At 39.4% G+C, this 19,670-nt stretch overlaps 1 protein-coding gene across 5 annotated transcripts in view; it reads left to right on the forward strand.

Annotated features, from left to right (window-relative positions):
• Nucleotides 1-15,421, forward strand: part of GPBP1L1 (GC-rich promoter binding protein 1 like 1) — a 68,380-nt gene extending 52,959 nt beyond the window's left edge. For 4 of the 5 annotated variants that reach the window (XM_031969202.1, XM_031969206.1, XM_031969203.1 and 1 more), the window contains 5 exons: nt 994-1,134; nt 6,673-6,831; nt 13,322-13,446; nt 14,170-14,272; nt 14,406-15,421. In XM_031969202.1, the coding sequence (XP_031825062.1) occupies nt 994-1,134; nt 6,673-6,831; nt 13,322-13,446; nt 14,170-14,272; nt 14,406-14,555 (678 nt within the window). In that variant the 3' untranslated portion in view covers nt 14,556-15,421. The remainder of the gene's footprint in view (nt 1-993; nt 1,135-6,672; nt 6,832-13,321; nt 13,447-14,169; nt 14,273-14,405) is intronic. The other variant, XM_031969207.1, reaches the window with a different exon arrangement.
• The last annotated feature ends 4,249 nt before the right edge of the window (nt 15,422-19,670 follow it).

The following is a 19,670-nucleotide window of genomic DNA, read 5'->3' on the forward strand; positions in this document are numbered from 1 at the left end:
TATCTTGTTGAATAAATTTTTCTCTTTCACTTTCACTGAATGTTTTACAATAAATTATAATGTGATTAAGGTAAGTGGTTCTTTGAACTATTTATCTTAAAATTTCTATCTTGTATTATCATCTGTTAACATAATGTGTGTCTCTTAATCCCACTTCTGAAGAATATTTTATATGGAGATCTGGGCCACATCTTTAAACGTTGTCTCCCCAATTAGAGCCTGGAGCCATACTTGCTTAGATGAGCTTCGTAAATTGCTATGGGTTGCATCCAAGACACCCCCCACAGCACTATGGCCGAGGCCTAGAGCATGGACTGAGAGTGCTGAAGCCACGAGAATCAAAGTGTGTGGGGGAATCCCAGAGGAAACTCCCTCAATCTCCCACCACATCCATCAAAGGACATCCTAAGACCAGGACTCACTCCAACTGTTGACGTCCAGTACAAAACCTGCCTCTCAGGCCCCATTCTTTCATTCCTGCTATTTTCCTGCCATCTCTGGCCTTCCCAGACTGTGATGACCCAGCTTTAGCAATTCAGCCAGCATGGCAAAGTGATCAGTTTGGAGAGTGATGCCAGGAATGGTAAGAGTAGGCTCAACGGGGAAAAGGGCACCAGAGCCCCTGAACTAGGGATGGATATGTCTACCCAGATGATGTCCTTGAGCTTCGTCCCTCCTTCCCTTCTCATAGCTTAGTTAACCCAACATTTTGTCTAGCCAAATTCCTCATCTGACCTGATTTCCTCACCTCGACTCCTTTATTCCATGCTCATTTTCATCTAAAGAAACATCCCACCTTTCCTCTGCCTCAAACCCATTTTCTGCTACTAATGGGGGGCAGGCAGGGGTAGTCTGTGACGGAGCTGGAGGTCTGATTTCTTAACTAGTTTTTCTTTGCTTTATGATCTCTCAGGGCAGAGCATTCTCTGTTTTATGGCCTCACCACCCTTGGTGTTTTCTTCTCTCCACCCTCCCCCTCTTCTTCCCCCCCAGCCCAGTCCATGGAAAGCGAACAGGACAGAACACAAAGCAGGCTCACTCTCCTCCAGCCGGGATTCTGCCTTTACCAGTCCAGTTGCTGTCACCAAACCAGTCGTACTGGCAAGCGGCTCAGTACTGCCCTCTCCCAAAGAGGTGAGTGAGACTGTCCAGGGATATCAGGTCATGTCTGTTTTCCTTACTAATAACATAGTTCTTACAAATTGGCAGGTGATACCATGGTATGTTAGTGGGCTGGGCCTAGAATCAGAAAGATTCAAGGGTCTGCCAAGACAACCCTAAATGGGGTCACAGAAAGTCAGATGCAGCTGAATAGCAATAATACAAATTGAGGTGCTCTTGAGAGCAAAACAATACAAATTAAAGTGCTGGACTCTTACATTGCTGCTTCCACATTGCTCCAGAGAAGGCTTACAGGATCTGCCCTTAATTGTTATTTTGCTTCTAATCAATAAGTAGGTAAGAGAAGAACACTGAGGAGAAATAAATGAAATCCACTGACCCACATCATCAGAGCAGTGAATGTTTCCTTTATTTTTAAAATAATTCTGCTACTTTCTGTTACATTTATGACTGTGGGCCAACCAGTTCATATCTGGGCCTCAGTTTTCTTAGCTGAGGAATAAGGGAGTTGGTCCTAGAGGATCTTGAAGGTCATTTTCAGCTTGAAGTGAAATCCTTTGTACAGTAAACCTGAGAAAGATCATTTCATTACACATGAGTTTGCTGGATGTTCCCCAGGATGTCCCCAGGAAAGTGTCAAATGAAAACTAAAATTAAAATGATGACAATAGAAGGGAACCTAGAGAAAATGGGCAATAAGTTACTATTCCAAAATCATGTTGTTATTAATAGCTGGATATTTCTGGGATTCTGTTCCAGTGCTGTTTTCACTGTACTAACCTTCCTCTCCTTAGTTTCTAGTCTCATCATACTAGGAGTTTAAACCAGCTAAAATGGGCTTACTATGACCATAAACATTCAGAGCATATTACAAAACCATATGTCATCATTGAATTGATGCTTTTATCATGTATGTTATAATTTTTAATAACATCTGCAATTTTGTGAAGATAATGCTCAGTTCACTGAGATTTTTGACTCCCAATAAAGAAGAAATATATGAGAGATTAGATTGGCATATTCAAGAATAGGTTAAATTCAACCTGGGGGAGCTTCTTAAAAAGAAGTGAGTGATTTTAAATTGTGACTTGGGGATTGACATTGACTAGGCTCCTGAGTACAGATGATATTATACAGCTACAGTTACTACTGTTTTGGATTGAATCAAACAAAAAGAGAAATTATTTAGTGAGTTTATTTACAGGGCTTATTGAAATAGTCCAAGAACTGATTTCATGTAGAAATTAACAGTGAGAAATGACTTGTCTGTTAAAGAGGTAGACCAGTCAATGGAGAGTCTCAAGGTACTTAATCAGGGTAATAGTGGTCACTTAAGAGCTATGTATAGACTTTGAGGTTTTCTCATCCAGGTTTATTAACTTAGGTCAACCATGTCTGCTAAGCTCTAGAGTAGAAATTCCTGGCCTCTATGTACTGCGTTTAATCTTGTCATAGTCCTGGGACCTGAATTCTGGACAGAGAGCAATGACTTTAAGCAACAATTTAGCAATATAGATAGAGCCCTGATCCTGGAACCAGGTGGGCCTGAGTTGAAATTTGGCCTCAGACACTTGCCATTTAGTAGCTATGTGACCCTGGGCAAATCACTCAACTTTCATTGTCCAGCAAGAAGGAAATAAGGATACCTTTAATACCTACCTATTTCACCAGACACTTTTGTGACTCAGATAAGATAATGCATCTGAAATGTTTTGCAGTACTATATATATTTCAGCTCTTATTAAGGAGACCTCACTACCTCCCTGAGTAACCATTCCAAGTTTAGACAGCTGGAGTTGTTAGAAATGCCTTCCATAGAACTGAAATCTGACTTATTAATTCTGTTTCAGCTCCCCTTTTCTCTCTCTGGAGCCAAGTTTCTTCTTCTCATATCTGCCCTTAAAATAATTATCCATATTGACTCAAAAAGGTCACTTCATTCCCTCTATCTCAAATGGCCTATACTACCATCAGTCCCATTTAATGGTATAAGATTTCATTGATCCTACAAATGGATTCAATTAAATTAGATTTTATTCTTTATTTTATTTGTTCCTTTGTCTTTGTTCATTGAGACTTAAGTTTATCATAAATTGTTTTTTTAATTGCATTGATCTAAATCATCTTGAAGCAAAATTGCTCATTCCTCAATACTTTTCAGAGTTGTCCCAAAGAAAGCCATGAAACAGGGCACGTCATAATTTGCTTTTATTATAAGTTTCAAACACAGCCATAAGTTTAAAATCATCAGCTGCTGATTTGACATAGAACCATCTTGATACTTGTATCAAGTTTAGCATCCCATCCCTCTAAGTTGGAAACCATAAGTGTGGTGGGAAGGACTTCACCTTTATGATTATTTTAAACAGTACTTTTCTAATTTAGAAACTACCTGGTATATGTACCACATGACCTGGTTGAGTTGAATTTGTCTAAGCGAATGAATGGGTGTGCATGTGAAAGACTGGTGGGGATAGGTCTATGTGACAATCTAGTGACTGTCGCATATATGAATAGAGTTGGGAGTACTCCTGGCGAAGTTTCCTGGATATCTACCCCCCTGTGGATACCCCAGATTTCAACATCTCCTGGCCTAGACTTTTAGCACAGGGAGTATGCTCAAATAAAGCTCAGCCTGGCATCATTTGAACTTAATAGTAGAAAAGGTGCCAGTGACCTGAACCTCAATATGGCCTGAAAATGTCTTTAAAGCAGAGCTACTAAAAGACACGCAGACAGACACTTTATGGCACTAACAGAACAATTCACTCTTTGTCCATGCTATTTCATCTTCCCCTTCTAGGCCTGAATGAGATTAGTCCTTATTGACTTGATTTTTATACCAGTCATTTCATTTTTAAACACATGCAAAGATAATTTTCAACATTTATTCATGCAAACCTTGTGTTCCATATTTTTCTCTTTACCTCTCCCCTTTCCTCTCCTTCCCTAGACAGCAAGTTATCCAATATAGGTTAGATGTGTAATTATTTTAAGAATATTTCCAGTTCTTGTCATAGTTTCCAGTTCTTTGCCACTACAAAAAGGACTGCTACAAACATTTTTGCACATGTGGGTCCTTTTCCCTTTTTTTGATTTCTTTGGGTTACAGGCCCAGTAGACACACTGCTGAATCAAAAAGTAGTATGCATAGTTTGATAGCTCTTTGGGCATGGTTCCAAATAAGTACATCCTCAAGCATTTACCGAGTTCCTACTATGTGCCCAGTATTTCTTTAGGCATTAATAGTACAGTAGAAAGAGTGAAACAATCTGTCTTTATAGGGAACTTACATGTTAATAGGAGAGAAGGGTGTATATATGTATTGCATAAATATTATGTGAATTAACATATATGCAGAGTAGCTAAATATAAGCTAATTTGGAAGGGGAGGCACTCAGAAGATTAGAAAAGTTTCATGAAGAAAGTGGTGTTTGAGGTACATATTTTAAAAAAATAAATGTATTTTTAGCATCCTTTTTTGTTTTAATTTTGAGTAAGTAAGCATTATATCAGTTACATATTTGTGAAATCAAAAGCATTTTGATATTATCCATGTTGCAAAAAAAGAAAAAATGAAAAAATTCTGCTTCAGTGTGTACTCAGAACTCATCAGTTCTCCCTGAAGTTATATAACATTTTTCATCATGAGTCATTTTGAATTGTCTTAGATCATTGTATTGATCGGAGTAGCTAATACTGTTATAATTTTGCTGTTACTGAAGGATTAGGAGTGGTTCAAGCAGGATGTCATATTAAAAATTTATTATTTTATCACATAATCATAAAAGTGAATTCCTTCCTACCAACTTGTGGTTTCAAACTTTGAGGAATGTTAAATAAATTAAGATGTTAAACTCATACTATTGTTATCCTCTTACACTCAAGTCTGCATCAGTTCATATAAGTCTTCCAGGAATTTTCTGAAGCCATCCTACTTGTCATTTTCATATATATATATATATATAATACCTTTCTTATTTTCCAAAATACATGCAAAGATAATTTTCAACATTCACTTTTTTTTTCATTAAAGCCTTTTTTTTCCCCAAAAAACATATGCATGGATAATTTTTCAACATTAACTTGAAAACCTTGTTCCAGGAGCATCTAGGTGGCGCAGTGGATAGAGCACCAGCCCCGAAGTCAGGAAGACCTGAGTTCAAATCTAGTCCTCAGATGCTTAATACTTCCTAGCTGTGTGACTGGGCAAGTCACTTAACCCCAATTGCCTCAGCAAAAAAAACAAAAACCTTGTTCCAATTCCCCACCCCCCCCCAGATGGCAAGTAGTCCAATATATGTTAAATCCAATAGATGTATACATATTTATACAATTATCTTGCTGCACAAGAAAAATGAAACGAAAAAAAGGAGAAAGAAAATAAAATGCAAGCAAATAACAACAAAAAGAGTTAAAATACTAGGTTGTGAACCACACTTCCTCTCTGGGTGTAGATGGCTCTCTTCATCACAAGATCATTGGAATTGATCTGAATCATCTCATTGTTGAAGAGAGCCACATCCATCAGAATTGATCATCATATAATCTTTCAACATTCACTGTTGCAAAACCTTGTGTTCTGGATTTTTCTGCCTCCCCCCCTTTCCTAGATGGCAAGCAATGCAATATAGGTTAAGCATGTAGTTTTTCTAAACATATTTCCACACACAGTGGTACCTACCAACCTCATTTGGGTCCTTAGTGCAACACAACAGCCTTTCTTTTATTCTTCTCTAATTGAATCTCTTATTCTCATTCACCCTCTCTCAGCTGAGAATCTTGTCTCTTATTTTGCTGAGAAATTTGAAGCCATTCTGTGTGAACTTGTTTCTTGTATTCTTTTCATCTCAAGATCTGACATCAGCCACCGCTTTTTCTTCCTTTCCTCCTGTTTCTGGTAGAGGTGGCCCTTCTCACCAATGTTAGTCCCTCTGTATATGCCCTGGATCCCATGTTTTTATATCTTCTCCAGCAGATTGCATTCTAAAACATCTCTCTTTATTGTCCCTTGAAAAGACCTTCCTGTATATTCCTGATTCCATCCCTCTAGCCTTCAAACATGCCTTAGGTTCCCTCAATCTTAAAAAGACATCTCAAATTTGACATGTCCAAAAATAAACTCATTACCTTCCCAGATTCTCTCCTTGTTAAAACTGCCCCATTTTTGTCAGTCACCACTATCCTTCCCGTATCCTAGGTCCATAACTTATGTTTTGTCCTGGATTCCTCCCTCTCCCTTACCCCACATATCCAGTCAGTTGCAAAATTTTGCTTTTTCTACTTTCACAACATTATACCTGATCCCTCCCAATTTCCTTAAATGCTCCTGCTTATGTCACCATCAGGACTAGCCACCAGGGAAGGAGGGGAGTGCATGTGGATTCCTTGTCAAAACTAAGGATGTTTCAAGTTACTAATAGAAGAGTCATAAGTAAGATGTAATGGCAAGGACTAGGCATTCTAAAGTTTAAAGCCTTTAAGAACTGGTCCATGGAAGTCCTCAGTCCCCAGATCTTGCCTGACAAAACTCTTAATGTATTTGCTTAGAGCCCCTCCAGCACCACCCCTCCCATCGAGATTAGCTCCTGCCGCCTAACCAAGCTGACCCGTCGGACCACAGACAAAAAGAGTGAGTTCCTAAAGACTCTAAAGGATGACCGAAATGGAGAAATCTCAGAGAACCGAGAATGTGACAAACTGGAGGACGTAAGAGCAAAGGCTTTCTTTCATTTTGGGGGTGGAGCGGGGAGGGCCACCATACTGGAAATGGGCTCCTCATGTTTTTGGATTGATGTTGATCTAACACTTGGAATTTTTACTTTGATGAAGGTACTAATAAACCATTTGCATACTTAATAAGTATTGGTAATGGGCATAGGTTACTAGCATTTGTGGTCTACCCTAAAATGTTTCTACACCCCATCTTGTTTGTCACAAAGAAATGTAAATTATGATCTGTATGAAGCTTTATAGCAATCCAGTACCAAAGACAAGAGCTGGATTAATAGCCCTATTTTAATTAATGCCCTGGTCCCATTTACCAAATTGGCTTCTGTTTCACTAAAACTGAAGTTACCCCCAAGGAAAAGATAATTTAACATAACTAACACCAAACACCTCCCATGCTTCTATCAGAGCAGAAAAACAGACTGCGGCTAAGACTAGGACTGTATTCTCAAAGTCAGCAATCTAGTAGAAGCTAAGGTAAAGCTTGGTCCTGCTTAGCACAAATATTGAGCCCCCTGAAATTTGTATTTGCAAATTAGGTTTAGAAAAAGAAGAGTCCCAAAGAAAGAACAGGTCTGCCATGACCATGATAATTGGTAATAGAAGGCTAAGATGCTCAATTTTTATTTTTCTGTCTGTCTGGCTGTTTGAGTGACCTTTTGACTATACAGAAATTACTAATAGGAAATTAATTTCCAAGAGAAATAATTTCCATTTCACAGTTGAGGAAATGGAGGTTGAGGAAGGTTCAGTAATTTGCTGATGCCTACATAATCTGAAGCCAGATTCTGGTGCTACTTTTCTCCATCTGGCTCCCTGGCAGCAACTGGTGTGACCCACCAAAGCACTGTAGGAATAATCAAAAATTATGGCAAGCAGAGAGGCATTATAGGCACTGGGAAAAGGGCAAATATCTCCATCTTCCTAGAAGAAAAAGCAAATAGAATTTTTTTTTAAACTACAGAGCAATAAGGTGGATTTTGAATCAAAAGATTCTAGAAACTATTGTTAGAAATGATTCTAAGATACAAAAAAAGTCTTGTCAGATTTATTCTTCACAAGGTATACCTCCCAGAAAAATGGAGCTTTTTATATTAAGGGTAAAGATGGCCAGGGCAAAACGCTGAAAACTGGGAAGGTTTTCATTCCTCCTACTGATTAAAGGAGGAATTGAAAAAGAAGTATCTTGTCTAAGCAATTAGCTGGCTAAGAAGAAGTTGTCCTTTGGGCTTCTGAACCAGTGCTTAAAAAATATAGGAATAATAGGCCCAGGAATAGAGTATACCTAACTGGAGCTTTTTGTTTGTTTGTTTTAATGTGCTTGGGATGTTTTTAAAGCTGTTTTTGGAATTTTAAAAATCAAGTGTAGGGAAATTTGTCTATTTCTAACAAAGAAAACTGTCCCCAAGTGGATTAACAATTTCCTTCAAAGCTCAGTTCAGACTCCCCCAGTACAACCCATCCTTCCATCTCTTCCCTGTTTCTCCTCTGTAATTGTGTGATAGGAGCCTAGTTATTTACACCATAAGGATCAGACACAAAGCCCCATAATCGCTTCCAAATGCATTCAGAATCGTAATTGGGAAATGGGTAACAGTTTGTTAAAATGTGTAATGAAATAAACATAAAACATAAGTCAGTATGTGGTCCACAGGGTCCTTGCTTAGAGGCCTAGTATTTGTTGGAGTTTAATGTCATTGCCATTATGAGCCCCTGAAGATAGAACCTGTTTAGCCTTTGTATTCCTAGTGCTTGGCACTTAGAAGTATCAAATGAATGCTTATGAACAGTGGGCAGCCCTAGCTCCTCTGGGCAATCTCGGGGGGTTTTTCTTATGGACAGATGATCTCATATTTTTCAGAACTTTTACAGGGCAGTCATCTTTTTTATTATTTTTTTATTAAAGCTTTTTATTTATAAAAGATTTATATTTTTATTTACATGTAAAGCTATTTTATTTATAAAATTTTTCACATTGACCTTTTATTGCAAAACCTTTTATTCCAAATTTTCCCCTCCCTTCTCCCCTAGCTGTCAGGTAGTCCAATATATGTTAAATGTGTTAAAATATATGTTAAATCCATTATATGTATACATATTTATACAATTACCTTGCTGCACAAGAAGAATCAGATCAAGAAGAAAGAGGGGAAAAAACTGAGAAAGAAAACAAAATGCAAGCAAACAATAACAGAGAATGAGAATGCTATGTTTTGGTCCACACTTAGTTCCCATGCTCCACTCTCTGGATGTAGATGGCTCTCTTCAACACTGAACAAATGACACTGATTTGAATCATCTCATTGTTGAAGAGAGCCATGTCCATCAGAATTGATCGTCATGATAGTCTTGTTTCCATGTATAAATGATTTCCTGGTTCTGCTCATTTCACTTAGCATTAGTTCATGTCAGTCTCTCCAGGCCTCTCTGAAATCATCCTAGTGGTCCTTTTTTTTTTTCTTTTTTTTAATTATATAGTTTTTAATTTACAAGATATATGCATGGATAACTTTTCAGCAATGACAATTGCAAATTCTTTTGTTCCAGCTCTTCCCTTCTTTCCCCCCACCTCCTCCCCCAGATGGCAGATTGACCAATACTTGTTAAATATGTTAAAGTATAAGTCAAATACAATATATGTATACATGTCCATACAGTTATTTTGCTGCTTAAGAAGAATCGGACTCTGAAATAGTGTACAATTAGTCTGTGAAGGAAATCAAAAGTGTAGGCAGACAAAAATAGAGGGATTGGGAATTCTATGTAACGGTTCTTAGTCATCTCCCAGAGTTCTTTCTCTGGGTGTAGCTGGCCCAATTCATTACTTCTCTATTGGAACTGATTTGGTTCCTCTCATTGTTGAAGAGGGCCATGTCCATCAGAATCGATCATCATATAGTATTGTTGTTGAAGTATATGATGATCTCCTGGTCCTGCTCATTTCACTCAGCATCAATTCATGTAAGTCTCTCCAAGTGTTTCTGTATTCATCCTGCTGGTTATTTCTTTCCAGAACAATAATATTCCATAACATACATATACCACAATTTACCCAACCATTCTCCAGTTGATAGTTTCTTAAATCCACTCAGTTTGCAGTTTCTGGCCACTACAAAGAAAGCTGCCACAAATATTCTTGCACATACAGGTCCCTTTCCCTTCTTTAAAATCTCTTTGGGATATAAGCCCAGTAGTAGCGCTGATGGATCAAAGGGTATGCACAATTTGATAACTTTTTGAGTATAGTTCCAAATCGCTCTCCAGAATGGCTGGATGTATTCACAATTCCTGGTGGCTATTTCTTACAGAACAATAATATTCCATAACATTCATGTACTATAACTTATTCAGCCATTCTCCAACTGCTGGGCTTCCATTCAGTTTCCAGTTCCTTGGCATTACAAAAAGGGCTGCGACAAACATTTTTGCACTTGTGGATCATTTTCCCTCCTTTAAGGTTTTCCTGGGAGATAAGCCCAGTAGTTAACACAGGGTATGTACAATTTTATAACTTTTTGAGTATAGTTCCAAATTGCTGTCCAGAATGGTTAGATCCATTCACAATTCCACCAACAACGTATCAGTGTCCTAGTTTTCCTATATCCCCTCCAACATAGGTCGTTATCTTTTCCTGTCATCTTAGTCAATATGATAGGTGTGTAGTGGTATCTCAGAGTTGTCTTAATTTGCATTTCTCTGATCAGTAGGGATTTGGAGCACCTTTTCATGTGGCTACAAATAGTTTCAATTTCTCCATCTGAAAATTGTCTATTCATTTCCTTTGACCATTTATCAATTAGAAAATGACTTGAACTATTATAAATTTGAGTCAATTCTCTATATAGTTTAGAAATGAGGACTTTATCAGATCCTTTGAATGTAAAAATGTTTTCCCAGTTTATTGCTTCCCTTCTAATCTTGTCTGTATCAGTTTTGTTTTTACAAAAACTTTTTAACTTAATATAATCAAAATTATTTATTTTATGATCGATAGTGGTCTCTAGTTCTTCTTTGGTCACAAATTCCTTCCCTCCTCCACAAATCTGAGAGGTAAACTATCCTATGTTATTCTAATTTGTTTATAATATCATTCTGTCTAGATCATGAACTCATTTAGACCTTATCTTGGTATAATGGTGTTAGGTGTGGGAGCAATGTCTAGTTTCTGCCATACTAGTTTCCAATTTTCCCAGCAGTTTTTGCCAAATAGTAAATTCTTATCCCAAAAGCTGGGGTCTTTGGGTTTATCAAATACTAGATTGCTATAGTTGTTGACTATTGTGTTCCGTGAACCAAACCTATTCCACTGATCAACTGCTCTATTTTTTAGCCAGTACCAAATGGTTTTGATGAACGCTGCTTTAAAATAAAGTTTTAGATCTATTACAGCAACAGGGCAGTCGTCTTCTTTTTTTTATTATAGCTTTTTATTTACAAGTTATATGCATAGGTAATTTTTCAGTATTGACAGTTACAAAACCTTCTGTTGCAACTTTTCCCTTCCTTCCCCCCAACCCTTCCCCCAGATGGCAAATTGACCAAAACATGTTAAATATGTTAAAGTATAATTTAAATACAATATATGTATACATGTCCAAACAATGAATTTGCTGTATAAAAAGTCGGACTTGGAAATAGTGTACAATTAGCTTATGAAGGAAATCAAAAATGCAGGAGGACAAAAATAGAGGGATTGGGAATTCTATGTAGTGGTTCATAGTCATCTCTCAGAGTTATTTCCCTGGGTGTAGCTGGTTCAGTTCTTTACTGCTCTATTGGAACTGATTTGGTTCATCTTCGTTATTGAAAAGGACCACATCCATCAGAATTGATCATCATATAGTATTGTTGTTGAAGCATATAATGATCTTCCAGGGCAGTCTTCTTACCTCTTACCTTGTACCAGATATTTTTTTCTGACTCAGCTGTCACAGTAACTGAGATTTTTCCTGAAATCAGCCTGAATTGTCTGCCTAGCACTTTCTTTTCTTGTACCTCATCCTTCTTTCTGGGGTCAAGGACGGCAAATGTAATCCCTCCTCCACTTGGCAACCCTATATGAAACTGTATAATGTCCTTACATTTGTCTTCTCTAGGCCCCATATCATGAACTGAAGGCCATTCTCCATCTTGATTGTAACTCCTAATTTATGAATGTCTATTAGACTCGGCCCTATACCCTAGTTTATCAAGGTCCTTTTGGATCTCAGTACGGCATCCAGTATGTCCATTTTCCATTGTGTCCTAGCTTTATGTCACCTTGCAAATTTCACCAGCAGTACCATCTTGGCCTTTATCCACATCATAGACACAAATGTCAAATAGCACAAGTCCAATCACAAATCCATAATTGCATTGGGGACCTTCTACCTTGGTGATAGTGAACTGTTAATAATTGCTTCTTGAATCTGGCCATCCCACTCTTAAATCTGTCTATTATTCTTCAAAAACTAAAATTCAGGGATCATGGCCCTACTGTGCCTCGAAAGCTTCTTTTTTCTTGTTAGTTTGGTTACCTTGGGCTAAATTGTACTGACACAAAATCAATACTGATAGTTTTAGAACACTTTCAAACAGAGTAGTAACAAAGCAGTACTTATTGCCACCTTTGTCTTTTATTAGTTCAAGCACAGTTACATTAGGAAAACCAAATTTAGGTTTGTAGGTAAGCAAGGACATCCCATATTGTTGTGCTTTGCTTCAGGGCCTCCCTTAAAAACCTTAACAACCTAGCACCTCTTTAAACTTAATATGTTCCTAATTTTGTCTATTCATCCTCATCTCTTTTTCTTCCTTAGGCAAGTTGGGAGAGCTTTTCAGGAAACTTTTGTCTTGCTTCTTGTTTTAAGTGTTAGATTCAAGCCAATAGAGCTTGGGGCTAACAAGATAAAATAACCCACATTCACAATAGAAAATACATATCAAGCTAACATTTCCTTGGTATTATTTAATGATCTTATCACAGAAACCTTCATGATTGTCCAGACTCTGTTAAGAGTCTTAGATTTTTGGGATGATTTTTTTGAGAGGTTTGCTAGGTCTAGGGGATGTTATCATACAGTAGCTAAGCTGTGCTTGTCTTAAGTGCTTTCCATCCAGCAGAGAGCCAGAGTTAGAACTTGGAGATAGATGTCTTTGGGTTTTGGTTCATTCACGCTTCGTTCACACTTAAGAAACCTTTCTTCTCACAATAAGTCTTTTATTACTCTGCTTACCCCTCCAAATTTCATAAGTGTTATGCAGATTATTAACCACTTTAAGAAAAAGGGTTTTATTGAAGTGAATTAAACTCAGCCAGTACAATGACCTCTTGTACTTATTTTGGGAGTTCTTTACCTTATAAATCCATAGTTCCCTTGGACGAAAGAACTGGGCAGGAGGGAGAAAGACTATCCAACGTTTAGGTGCTTAAGATTGCTCACTGGCAAAGAACAGTTTGCCCAGGTGGTTTCTTTTTCCCCTGCTGCAGATGGAGGGGAACAGCACACCAGAACCAAAGGAAAATGGGGAAGAGGGTTGCCATCAGAATGGCCTCACTCTCCCCCTAATGGAGGAGGGAGAAGGCCTTTCTCTCTCATTGGAAGCGGAACACAGGTGAGTGAAAGAAAACAGTGTGGGGAGTGTTGTTTAGTATGGGAAAGTATCTAAATAGACACTGGGGGCTTGCAGGCCCTAGGCAGGCAGTCATCTCAGGAGACCATTACAGAGCATCTCTTCACAGATAGTCTTATGTGTCCCACACTGGTCCAGATCATTCTTTGAAGGCCCCAAATCAAGAACAGACTTGTTCTAGCTGTAGGTGCTTTTGTGTCCAGAAAAGGTCATAGCATTGGATCAGGGGGAGAGGTCAGCAGAAAGACTGATTATTCCTGAATTAAGATGCTATTAAGTCTGCCCTGGAAGAACTTCTTCTAGGGTCCCCTGAGCCATTTGGTTCTGGCAATCGGTAACATTTCTCCTTTGAAATCCCTTCAGTGGCTTTGGCTGTCTTAAAGGTCCCAATTAATGTGAATATTGAATCCCCTAGAGGCGTTGCTTATCCTTGGATTCACAGTTTGGAGTTGTATTTGTATAAGATGTGGTCAATTGGTCTTCTTTTGGACTCAATTGGATTCATCTTTTTGATGAGTCTTCCTTTACATTCTCTAAGACATGCTATAGTTTAGTGCTTGCTGTTTCTGTGCCTGCCTGTCCCCCACAAGCATCTGCTAGGGGGTTTGGGTGTTGTCACAGAGAAGAGGGGAACAGGACAGGAGCAGGGAGTGACCAGAAACTATCAAGCTTCTCTCATCTGATAAATTCCTTTTGTTGGAGCAGGCTATTAAAAGCAATGGGCTGGCAGGAATACCCAGAGAATGATGAGAATTGTCTTCCCCTCACTGAGGATGAGCTAAGAGAGTTCCACATGAAGACAGAGAAGGTATGTCTGCCATCCATCCCACTGCCCTGGACTTGAGAGCCCTTGGGACAGCTTTGTTCAGACTGCAAGTTCACATCTTCTTCCCTGGAGAGCCCCTGCCCACAATAATTGTCACCTTCTTCCCTACCCCCAGTTAAGAAGAAACGGCTTTGGGAGGAATGGGTTCTCTCAGAGCCGCTGCCTCTCGGGCCTCTTCGCCACTTGGAGAAACGCTTTGAAGCCTGAGGCGGAGGACTCGGGCACAGAGACGAGCAGCAGCGAAACTTCTGATGACGAGGCCTGAGCCGAGGGACCTGTCCAGCTCCGCTCCCCGTCAGGGTTGTATAAATGAAATCGTTCTTTTTCCTTTCTTTGTTCATTGCTGTTGAATCCTTCGTGCACAAAGGGAATGATCCCAAAGAAGAGAGATTGGCTTGTTTGGCTTTCTTTTTCTTTTTCTTTTCTTTTTATTTTTCTTTCTTTTTTTTCCCCCTTTCTCTCTTTTTTTTGGTTCAGCCTTTTCTATGCTTAATAGAGTCAAGTTTGTATAGCTGGGAATTTTGTGACAAAAATAAAATATATAAGTACACACATACACACAAATTTCTGTGTGCAACTGTGTGTTTAGGACAGAAAATGCATCTGACAGATCTGGTGGCAGAAGTGAGCAAGAGCCTGACCTTGGCAGCCGATAGCTTTCTAACCCAGCCCCACCCACCCTAGCCAGCCCCCCCTGCCTGCCCCAGGCTCTCTGGAGCCCAGGGCTACTCACAATGTGCTCAAACAATCATTGTCAATGACAAAATGACTATGGGAAGTTATAATTGTGTTAAATTAATGCAAATAACATGGATTTTTAATTTTCTTTTATTTTTGGCGGCTCGGGCAGCTTTCATCACTTAACCAAGCATTTGTGGGTTTCCTTTTTTCCTTTTTGGGTACAGCTGTAAAATATTTGGATATAGGAATTGTTGTGTTCTTCTTGCAGCCTTGATATTCAGGGTGGATTGTAAAATATAAATTTTTGTGAGATTTCAAAGATTAAGATTATTTTGATAACATTATTTACAGATTTTAAAAAGTGGTTATCACATGAGTCTGTATAAGGGGAAAAACTACTGCATCAAAAAATAACTAACTTGGAATAAATATTTTGCATCAGTTTGCCAATTGAAATTGTCCTTCTTGTGTGAGAAAGTTTGGTTTTGAGGGAAGTGGTTCTCATTATTTTCTGGTGGTGCTGTTAGTTTATAAATCTGGGGATAGATCTTGGGTTTTTTCTAAAGCCTTTCTTTCCCGTAGACAGTGGAAAGTGGATGTTGTGGCTCCTTGGTATCTTGATGTGAGTGACATTCCGGGCCTTTCATGTGAGGACGGAGCCCTATCCCATCTCACCTCTTTTCCTAGCGATGACTCATTCTTCACCCCAAAGTATCTTACACATCCCTCTCTCCATTTTCAGCCAGGAGGTCTCTGGCATTGGTCGCTAGGTTTAGATCATACTTTCTTCAGACATTTTTCTTGGGCTCATTCGCTGTTCCAATCTCCATTGTCACACTCAGCAGAGTCAGTGTGGAGCCTCTGCTTTTGTGTTGGTAGGAGGGGCCTGTGCCCCCTTAATAGACTGAAGCCCCTGTACCAGTCCCAGAACCGTGACAGAGAGAAGCCAGGGCCTTTGGGTAATGCCCTGGGCTCCCTCTCTATTTGTGTGTCCTGTAAGTTCAGCCAAGGGACTGGGGGGAGGGGAGGAAGCCCCATTCTTGGAGGAGGGGCATCATAAGTCATACTTGATTTAAATATCCCTTACATGCAAAGTCCCAAATGGGATGGGATCAGAGAAATACTGGATTCTGATGAAACAAAAACCCTGTCCTCCCTTCTGGAGCTGATGACATGGGCACGTGCCCTGGTTACAGGACCTGGTATCAGAGGATAAGGAGGGTCAGTTTGAAGTCAGGGGAACTCTGGTCAATCCAGGAAGGCTTCCCATTGGAGGTGTTTGAGCAATAACCAGTCCCAGAATGTCAAGAATTGGGAAGCCTGCCACTCCCAGGTCCTCCCCTCTGATGTCTACCTAAAATCGTCTCCATTTTCAAGTGGACCTTCTCTAGTCTCTAGAGAAGACTTCCACTGCAGGAAATCCATTGGTGGCCCATTCCACATGAAATAGTTTTCCCTTACATTGTGCCAGAATCGGCCTTTCCAGCTTTCCTCTTTACTATTCTCACTAGCTAATTATGAAATGTAAAATGCTTTGCATCAGTTCGTTTGATTCTCAAAACAACCTTGGGGTGTAGATACTCTTATTATTCAGTTCATAGATGCTAAAACTGAGGGGCCAAGAAATTAAGTGATGTACCCTTCCTTGCATCTAGTGCCATAAGGGAAATTTTAAGCCAAGGCCTTCCACCCTGAGGCAGCACTGGAAGAAAGTAGCTGGAGTTCAGTTATGAAAACACAAAGTCCGAGTCCCCACAAAGGCAGAATCATTAGGTTAGTGAAAGAACCAACAGCCACTTATCTGAACTGATGCTGATGGAAGTGAGTCAAAGAGGAGGGAGAACTTGGGAAGACCAGCCCTTCGTCTAGAGGCCACAGTGAAATAGGACATCCGTGGGGGTGACTGGGTCTTTTTATGGCAATTTGTTACAAAGGCCTTGGTTTTTGTTTCCCATTGGGAACAAGCTAGAAAGAAGGATGTTGATAAGGTTGCCAAATTCAAAGAAAAGAGAATCACTGAAGATAATAGAGACCAGCAGACAGGGAGGGTGGCCTGCTGCAATTTATAAAAGGAAAAGCAAACTGTAAGTACACAGAGTTTCCCCTGCAACCCTTCCCCTTTTTTTGTTTTACTTCATATGTGAAAATACTCATTTGCTTTTTTTATGTGGCAGAATAAGAACACTTGTTCCTTTTCTCCTTAGGCAAAAAAGCCAGACCTGAGTAATACAAAAGAATCCTTGTGATTGCCAATGGAAGGAAAAAGATTAAAAGTCCCACTTCGCTGAATTTGAGATGCTTATTCTGTAGCAGGCATTGCTCTAAGCCCTGGCTATCCCTTCCTGCAGAGATTACATTCTGATCAGGTAGATGTATGCAGATTTGAGGGCTCTTTTAGTCCAGACATCATTTCATTGATAACTGGGAGCTCAAGTGCGAAAGCACCTCTCTCACTATGGGAAGATGGCAGCTTGCCAGAGTATAGAGCTGCAGAGAAGCATCACAGACATCCTTGTGGGGCTTAAAAGTGCCCCATTCTAAACCATAAGAAGCCCCTGAAGCTGTCCATCCAGGAATCCTGAGAGAGAGCAGGGTGAGACCCTTGTGGATACAAGAGCCCATCAGGAAAGGAAGAGTTCCAGGGAGAGCCTGCCACCAAAACGCCATCCCAAGCTAAGACCAGTCCAAGGCATCTCTGAAGTCTTTGATGGAAGCTGGGATGCTTCGGGGAGGACCCTAGTCAGAGCCTTACCTGGGGTGGAGTAAGAGAGCCCTGGAAGGAGTTAGTTCCCACACTCGAGCCGGTTCTATTCAGTTGAAGAACTGAGCCAAAAACACCACCTCTCCCAACCAAGATAGTGTGGTAAAGAGGTCAGGGAAAACTACAGTTACCTGAAGATCACATCTTGCTATCAAAGTTATCAAATTAGTTATCAAAGGCTCCTTCTGGGGAAGGAGGGAGGAGCAAAGGGTGGAATAGTTGTGGTGGAAGAGTCAGGGGAAAGAGATGTCCTATGAAACTCATTTTCACCTGAACTGGACAAAGAAGACTAAACACATTTACCCTCACACACAGATTTTAGTATAGAATGATATTAAAAGAGAAACTGGAGGAAACAGAAAAAGGGGTAGACGGAGAGGAATCTTGGAACCTTGATGAGAGGTAAGGGGCAAATCAAGCCAAACAAGCAGGATTTTTTGAGAGAAGAATGTGAAGGGGGATTGAAAGGAAGGGGATAATAAAAACCTGAGGTAGCGAGAAGGGGAAGAGGAACACTGCAAGAAAGAGGAAACAAACCATTTCTTCAGAGAGATGCCCTCTTACCATTTTCCTGTTTGTAAAGAAGGACATGGAAGAAAAAGGTACAGTATAATGACAGGATGGAGAAAAGTGCATGTGTAACCCTGGAATTCACTCATCCATAAAATGGAAGAGGATAGTGGATCAGATTAGAAAACAGTTTGGGAGGGACCTAGATGGTAGAGTGGGTAGAGCACCAGCCTGCAAGGAGGACTTGTGTTCAAATCCAGCCTCAGACACTTAACACTTACTGCTGTGTGAAAATAAAGTTAAATATATAAAGAAAACTAAAGAAAATTTAGAGATAACATTCTTAACATTGTTGAATAAAGATAATTTTCCATTAACAGCTACCATCTTTACAAATTTTGACCATATTTTAGGGCATAAATAGAGAAAAGCAGAAATGCTCAATAAGATAATAATAATATAATAAAACACATTCAAAAATGATTTAAGTCACTATTGAGCAGAGAAATGCAAATTAAGACAACTTTGAGGTGCTACCTCACATCTCTCAGATTAGTTAACTTGACAGGGAAAGATAATGATGAATGTTGGAGGAAATGTGGGAAAACACCAGCCATGCTCAATTGTGTCTCTGTTGGGCCAAAGAGATCTTAAAGAAGGGGAAGGGAGCCATATGATTTCAGAGAGGCTTGGAGAGACTTACAGGAACTGGTGCTAAGTGAAATGAGCAGAACCAGGAGACCAGTGTACATGGTAACAAGACTATAAGATGTTTGATTCTGATGGATGTGGCTCTTCTCGGCAATGTGATAACTCAGGCCATTCCAATGGTCTTGTGATGAAGAGAGCCATCTACACCTAGAGGAACAATTGAGTGTGGATCACAACACAGGATTTTCACTTTTGATGTTTATTTGCATTTTGTTATTTTTTTCCTTTGTGCAGCATGGTAATTGTGGAAATCTATATAGAATTGTACATGTTCAACTTGTATTGGATTACTTGCCATCTAGGGAAAGGAAGTGAGGGAAAGGGAGAGAGAAAAAATTTAGAACGCAAGGTTTGGGAAGAGTGAATGCATATGTTTTGAAAATAAATCCTTAAAGAAAAATATTTTGAGAATATTATTTTTTAATATATTGTCTCAAACACGTGATTGTAGTACTAATTGTAGTAATGACATGTAAGCATCCGTGCTAAAAACTTTATAAATATTTGATTCTCACAATAATCCTATTAAGCCTATCTTGCAGATGAGGAAACTGAGGCACAGGTTGTGATTTGCTCAGGGTTGTAAAGCTATTGTCTAGTAGATTCTATGTCATTCAAACTTCAAGCCTGCTGCTTTCTATATCCAATTGCTGCTGCTGATGGTGATAATTTCCTCAGTGAAAATTACAATAATGAGATAAAATAGCAGAATTTAGG

The sequence above is a fragment of the Sarcophilus harrisii genome, chromosome 4 (assembly GCF_902635505.1).
Source record: "Sarcophilus harrisii chromosome 4, mSarHar1.11, whole genome shotgun sequence".
Taxonomy (NCBI): domain Eukaryota; kingdom Metazoa; phylum Chordata; class Mammalia; order Dasyuromorphia; family Dasyuridae; genus Sarcophilus; species Sarcophilus harrisii.